This window comes from Dicentrarchus labrax, unplaced genomic scaffold (assembly GCF_905237075.1).
Source record: "Dicentrarchus labrax unplaced genomic scaffold, dlabrax2021, whole genome shotgun sequence".
NCBI lineage: Eukaryota > Metazoa > Chordata > Actinopteri > Moronidae > Dicentrarchus > Dicentrarchus labrax.
This window is the reverse complement of record NW_026136702.1, coordinates 11143125-11150525: the sequence shown is the minus strand read 5'-3', so window position 1 is coordinate 11150525 and position 7401 is coordinate 11143125. Positions and strand designations below refer to the sequence as shown.

The following is a 7401-nucleotide window of genomic DNA, read 5'->3' as shown; positions in this document are numbered from 1 at the left end:
TTGGCGCCAGATGAGCTGTGGCGCCAGCAACACACACAGACCGAGAGAGAAAGAGAGAGAGAGGAAGACACACAGCGGTTCGACCAGACGCACCACAGCTTTGCAAAGCCCTTCTCAACCCATCAAGAGTTTTTGAAGCATATAAGCGACCCTCTCTTTTTTTTTTTAATTTCCTCTCTTCAACCATCCAAAGGACAGAAAGGTGGGTGTGTGCATGCGTAAAAGTATGTATTTAAAACCGGCGTGAGCCTCACTCCTGGTGATTATTCATCGTTTAAATGCAACTTACTCTTGTATCATCACGAGTAGTGTTCATGCAGAGAGAAAGTGTCTGTGTAGCAGAATATAATCTTAAGTTATCATGTTGTTGCGGCGGGTCAACGCATATATCTTTTTATTTCTTTTTGTTTTTTGATGTATGGGTCCAGTTCTGATAGTAACGAACTTTGTGGTGGAGAAATAAAGGCCTGGACTCGCACTGGTTTTGTATCGTTTCGTCCAAGCACACATTTATGGCATAAAGAAGTCTTCCAGCTCTGATTTTCATCCAGGTTATGTTGTGTTTTTTTTGGGGGGGGGGGTACAGAAATCGGCCCATCCGTCTTTCTTGAATGTTTTTTTTTTTTAATCTTGCATGCGATCCCAGTTTAACCCGGTCCGATGTGCGGGTTATTAAACTCCATCGTTTTTAAACAAAAAACAAAAAACAACTCTGCTCATACTTTAAAAAAAAAAAAACAAGAAAACAAACTAAGGAGAGCAGGATTTATAGCCCCCCCGTGTTAGCAACCCTGGATTAGCTGGCTCGTTAGCTTGGCATCATGGCTATGTAGCCAGCACGCTAGCACCGTCTCGGCTGGGTAGCAGCTAACATCAGAAGGCCGCCATTGAAGTCGTGTGCTCGGTCGGTCGGTCCGCAGTGAAGGTGGAGAAGACTCCTCGTTGTTCTTCCTCTTCTCCCCGAGTAGCTCTATAAAGCGCACTCTGCTTTAAAGAGCTCTGTTTTGGGGGGTTTAATACTTTATGTGTGTGGTGTTTTTTTCTTTTCCCCTTTTTGTTTTAATCTAATCTGGTTGTGATGTAAGTAAAGAGAGGAGAGAGAGGAGAGTCCTTTCCCGGGCTTTTCGAGCAGCGTTCATCGCCCTCGGTGTTAGCCATCTTTGTTTGGAGCTAGCCAACTCCCGGTTGGACTGACGGTGTGGCTCCTAGCCTGCTAACCTTACCTCCGGGGTTAGACAGCACTGTCGCGTTTGACCCGAGCAGCATCGCCGCACATCGTGTGTGTGTTTTTGAGCTTTATGTGTGTGTGTCTCGGGGAGGAGAAGCTCTTAATTCAATGTGTGTGTTTTTTTTTTTTGAAGGGCGGAAGCTAACGTGGCTAACGTTAGCTCGCGGCAGCCATCTTAGGCGAGCATGTAATCTTGGCTAGCTGGAAGTGCTGGTGTGGCACAACAAGATGGCCTGTTAATACTCGCACAAGGAGGGTTTCCGCGTCGGTAGCTGTGTGAGAAATAGTCACCAAACGTAGCTTTAATTCGCCCGCTCGTTTTAATGTGAGTGTTTCGCTGTTCTTTCAAACCCTTGCTTCAATTACTCGCGTTGCTTTTTTTGCTATGAAGCTAGTTAGCGGGCTAAATCGCGAACGCATTAGCAGCTAACACAATGCTGTTGTGTCGTTAACCAGTCCCCCCTCGACCATAGCCAGCTAACTAGCGGCTATGGAGGCTATTTGTAGCTGTTATTGAAGGCTAGCAACCAAACAGTTGAGTGTTTAATAACAAACCAGAGGTGCATGCTTCGTTTCTGTATTTTATAATAACTCGTATCAAGCTGCGCGGATGGACTTCTTCTGTAGGCCGGTCGGGGTTGGGCTGGCGGATTAATTCATAATTTGGAACATGATCATGATGTGGTGGTCCACTTTGATTTTATCAATTGTGTTAGCCAGGAGAAGTGAAGCTCGTCTTCAGCGCTAACTTTGCTAGCGAGTTGATCACTTAACTAGCCTGCTAGGTAGCCAGCATGATGATGAGATGGGAGGCGTGCAGTTGTAGGAAATACATTTTATCAGTCCAGTCCTGTGGCTTTGGTTGGTCTGAACTGTGTGCCTTTATCCTATGCATTGCTCACTTTGGCTTAATCCTGCAGTTTTCTAAGTAATAGTGCAGTAAAAGGTCTGAGCTGTTGTAGATCAACACGAAATGGATATTAAGTAGTACAGAATAAAATAATCTCATCTAATGTTATGGGGCTGCTTTTTATTGTGTTTAAGCTGTCCCAGGCAAGCAGGGCTCTCTCACCAGGGGAGTGGGTGGCAAAACTTCTGTGGCAACAAAGCTTTATTCTTATTTAATTGTGTCAATCAGATGACTAACGTGTCCTACTAAAAGATAATGATCTCTTGAAGCAGTAAAGCTGGCTGTCAAAGTAAATATTGGTTTTATTGTGTTAGTTGTGTCAAGACTCCACGCTGAGATGCTCTAAGCCATAATTATGTCGAAATTAAATGCCAAGTCATAATTTTACCAAAACACCAGCATCATGATCTTTTTATATTCCCAGAATGTAGTTTTTGTAGTAGTGAAACAGTTTAACAGGAACAATACTTGATCAGGACTCAAGTGTCTTTGTGATATATTTGTTATTATTGGATATTTAAGTATTTGTGTGGTTATTGTGACGTAATTAATGGAGTCAGTATTTCTGCTTACTCTGCGTGTGAACAAGAAATGTGGTTCATATTGTCCTAATATTCTTTTAAGTGGAATGATGCAAACGAACTGTTTGTTAAATTGGTCCCCTTTTCTCTTGCTACCCTAATTTCACCATGTAGAATTGGCAAAAACATTTGTTATAATTGGTAACACACCTGCTACACTTAAAGAAAATAGCACAGTGCACTGGCCCTAAACCTCCAGATACTAATTTGTGGGGAGTCATTTAGTTTTTCTGTGTATGAATTGGCATTATCCCAGACAAATACAGTTAATACACTTCTCTTTATTTTCCTCTTTTGCAGGTCTGATTACTGACAAGAGCACCAGCGCTGCGCCCAAAAACAAAGCTCTATATACCCCGATTCTTTCTTTAGTCATCGCCCGGCAGGAAAACGGAGGTCGTGGGGCTGGAGTGTGTTCTCATGGCCGAGTCAGAGACTGAATGTGACACACCCGGCCTTGACACACTTGGGTCGGAGTGTGTCATAGCCCACAGCCATGTCGACCTTCATTATGGAGCAGAAACTGAGATCATGACAGAGGAAAAGCGTGGATTAGAGCTGGAGATCCACGGCTCAGACTTAAAGATCCAGGGACTGGGGACAGAGCTCGGCGCTGTAGCCTGTGTGGATGCAATTGTAGCCGAGACAGACCATGATTACATTAAAGTGGAACATGGTGAGATGCACTGTTTCACAGGAGCAGAAATCAAGACGACAGGAAGTGAGGCTCTTCTGGGAGAAGTGCTGCTTAAGACGGAAAGTGAGCATGTGGTGAAAGTAGAGTCTGACCATGGCGGGGAGTTGACAGTGGAGTCTGAGAATGGTGTGATCATACATGAAGCCCATGGTCTGCAGTGCAACGAGTGCGGGGAGATTTTTGGCAGCATAGCGGATCTTCACCAACACTTTGAGATCCACAAGGACCTCAACCCTTACATCTGTGTCCACTGTGGTGAGAGCTTTGCTGTGGAGGCCAGCCTCAAGCAGCACATGAAGATTCACATGAAAGAAAAGCCCTACGTTCCCCCTGGAGTTGAGATTATGGGCAAAGATGTTATTGATGCCTTCAGCCTCAAGTCTCATCAGATGATTCATTTGCCAGACAAGCCCCACAGATGCTCGGAGTGCGGTAAGAGCTTTGCAGCTGCCATCACCTTGAGAGAACACATGAAGATGCATTCAGAAGACAAGCCCTACAAGTGCACCCAGTGTAGGAAGAGCTTTGTCCGCAGAAGGCATCTGAAAAAGCACCAGGAAGTCCATGCACGTGAGAAGCCATATACCTGCGGTCAGTGTGGCAAAGGCTTCGCTACAACTTCCAACCTTAAGCAGCACCAGAAGACCCACGCTGCAGTCGTGCTCGGAGACAAACCCCACCGGTGTGCGCAATGCGGGAAGTGTTTTGCGGCCGCTGCCACTCTGAGAGAGCACCAGAGGATCCACTCGGGTGAGAAGCCCTACAAATGCAACATGTGCAGGAAGAGTTTTGTCCGCAAACGCCATCTGAAAAAGCACCAGCAAGTCCATGCCGGAGGGAAGCCCTACACTTGCAGACATTGCAACAAGGGCTTTAATCACTCCTCTTCTCTCTCTCGCCACCATAAGACCCACCTGCAGAATCCAGTGTTTTCGCCACCTCAGCCTGGGAAAACGTTGTCCTACGGCACTCCCCCGAAGCAGAGGGTGCACCAGCAGGGAGACAAGCCCTATATGTGCCACCACTGTGATAAGGGTTTCAATCATTCCTCTTCCCTGTCACGGCACCAAAGAGTCCACTCAGAGGGAAAGAGTTATACCTGTGCTCACTGTGGCAAAAGATTCAATCACTCCTCCTCCCTTGCCAGGCATCAGAGAGTTCACTTGGAAAGCAAACAGCAGCAGCAGCAGCCGCAACCACCGCAGCCACCGCCACAGCAGTACAGCACCATTCCCACAGGGAAGGGATTCCCTAACAACGCCTTCCCTAAACAGCGCATCCTGTCAGTGGAAAAACCATACAGGTGCTCCCAGTGCGGAAAAGGCTTTAACCATTCATCTTCCCTCTCCAGACATCATAGGATCCATGTAGATCAGTGAGCTCCCCTTCCTAAACCCTACATTCTGCCCCATGCAAGCGTAAACATCCCTGCCCTCCCTGTTTCTGTTCTACCAATGGTCCCATCGTTGATATCACCACGACACAGGAAACATCAGGCCAACTTTTGTAGACAAAAGTGGTCAGGTCAGCACATTGCTACTTTGAAGTGGAGCAGTTGAGGAAAAAATGGATGGTAACACTCAAGTCTTCAAAAAGGAAATGGCTTGTCCTGAAGGACTATATAACCTATAATTCAGAGCTGAACCTGGGACTTTGTGCTCAGTATGAAAAGGGTATAATAATAGATTGTGAAGGAGCCTCTGTTCTTGTTTGTGATTGTGCTTCACTTGCTCCAGGACCTCTTTTGAACACTTTTAAAGGAAAAAAAAAATGTGATTTGAAGATCTACATGATACAATTGTTACCTGGGGAAAATATGCTTCACCCTTTGGTTAGTCTTTTTGATAGAAGAATTCAGTTTATGTACCTTCAAGTGGGCACATGCGCTTTTCAGCTGCAACTTTATTCAAGACTACCAACACAATTGGTGAACAAGAACTGTTGTCTCAATTTAAATAGTTATTTTCTTTTTCACCCACATAACCCATGTGAAGCAAACATCGAAAATCCAATGTAAATACTTATTGATTTTCTTTTATATATATATGTATAGGTGACTAGTGTGCTGTTCCAAAAGATTACATTTTTGATAGTAAGATCCAATTTGTCTCCACCATTTTTTTTCCTTTTACGACTTTAATTTGTTTTAAGTGTTGGAGATAAACACGTTGCAGGTGTTCTCAAGCAGCTTGTTCTTGAATTTGGGCTCCATCAGACATGAGCCATCTTGTATATTTATAAGGTTGTTTTCTTGTGTGTCTATGATGGGCTAGCGCTGCTGCATAAACTGTACAGAGAGCAATACTGGCTGACACCCTGATTCTATTATGACATGCAATTTAGCCATTAGAAAATGCATAATAGAAAATAAAAACCTACTGGGTAGCATATTACAACATGACCTGTGTCCTAATTATTTACTGCGCAGTTTCCTCTGTACTCCTGCACCAATGTACATGAAATGCAACATCACACTTTGTTTATTGCTTTGGAGACTAATTAAATTACCTGTGTATAGAATATAGGTAACTCTTACTCATGTTGATCTGCAAACTGTCACAATTTGATCTAAAAAATAAAAAAAAAGGTTGTGTATACTAAAAGACTACACGAGAAAATCTCACTTTTACAAGACTTTAAAGATTTTTCTGAATTCCAATGGATTGCGCTCTATTTACTGTTCTGTGTAAAATATCTTTTACAAACTGATGTATTTTTTTAGATATGGCTTGGGTTCTATGAAAGGGAATGAGAGATATACAGTTTTTATGGGAGTGAACTTGGTGAGCAATATTTTCTTTTCTTTTTATTTGGATAACAATTGTGCTTCAAACTGTAGCATAGGTTTCTTCCTTGTGTTAGATAGGTGCCTTATTGCATGCTATGTAGAATTGTATGCCGAGCTGTTATTTGAGAAAAAAGTTAGGGTTTTCAGGAGTCTTTTGTTCTTACTCATACTAACTTACCCTACATTTTAATTTGATGTCACTGATACCTATTGCTTTTTTGCTTTCATGTATATTACCATGCGTTTACACTGTTACGACCATATTGTCTTTATTTTTTTTCCCTTTCATTTTTGTCAATGGCCTCATTGTAGAAAGAAATTGTAAATTATCCATATAGGCTTCTCTTAAGGGCAAATCCTGTAACACCTCTTCCCAATTTCTGAGTGGCACATATATGGATAAATAAAGGTTGTTGACTCTCTTGTGGTGTTTAATCAATCGATTATTGCTATGAGATGGGAGAACGATTCAGCCTCAGTTATAAAAAAAAAAAGTCTTGTCTATTAGGATCCTGCTAAATAAACAGCATATGATTAATGCATAACGATGACTGCTGGTGAGATGGCAAGTTTACTTTCTACCATTTCCAAGTAATTTATCACTGACTAACCAACACTCAGAGCTTTGCACCTTTTTTATGTGTCCACAAGGTGTCACTCTCTACCATCTTGAAAATAGAAATACTAATGGTGTGATTCCATATGTGGGGCAGACACTAATGCTCCGGTGTTTTACATCATTTTTGTGGACTTATCCTTCCTGCAGCTGGACCATTAAAGTCTGAAAAACTGGAATCTCACCAGAACCAGTTGGGGCAGCTGGGTTAAAGGTGTAATCTGATCTGTTTGGGAATAGCCGGTGAACTGGCTGTGTAAAAACATTCAACATAATGTCGGAGAACTATCTGCCTTCCCACGCTCATGTACTGGTTTACATTACTTCAGAGCTTGAAGTCAGACTTTAATTGCCTGTTGAGGTAGACACTCAAGGTTGGGATCCACTGTCGCTGAAACCTTCAGAAATAAAGGGGTTATCAGCCCCCTGGGTGCAGAGTGATGTCTGGTTTACCTCACTGGTATTTCAAGTAGAGATAACAATTTTTTTTAAAGCTGCAAATGTCTAGGGGTCACCCACCAACCACAGTATAACAAACTAAACATGGCAAGCTTTACAAATTACAAATGATTTTTTATTAA

The 7401-nt window shown here is 43.0% G+C and overlaps 1 protein-coding gene across 4 annotated transcripts; it reads left to right on the top strand.

Moving 5' to 3' along the window:
* si:ch211-198a12.6 (uncharacterized protein LOC563253 homolog) lies at window positions 1–6626 on the top strand. 4 transcript variants are annotated; one of them, XM_051419500.1, is made up of 2 exons: window positions 1–202; window positions 3020–6626. In XM_051419500.1, the coding sequence occupies exon 2, from the start codon at window positions 3140–3142 to the stop codon at window positions 4793–4795; it is 1656 nt and encodes a 551-aa protein (XP_051275460.1). In that variant the 5' UTR covers window positions 1–202; window positions 3020–3139; the 3' UTR covers window positions 4796–6626. The 4 variants fall into 4 exon arrangements, with proteins under 4 accessions (XP_051275460.1, XP_051275487.1, XP_051275469.1 ...); XM_051419527.1 differs by lacking the exon at window positions 1–202 and adding an exon at window positions 902–925; XM_051419509.1 differs by lacking the exon at window positions 1–202 and adding an exon at window positions 932–1080.
* The last annotated feature ends 775 nt before the right edge of the window (window positions 6627–7401 follow it).

Bases quoted from the DNA above. Each gene is read 5' to 3' on its own strand.
- si:ch211-198a12.6 (XM_051419500.1), top strand. From the start codon at position 3,140: ATGGCCGAGTCAGAGACTGAATGTGACACACCCGGCCTTGACACACTT.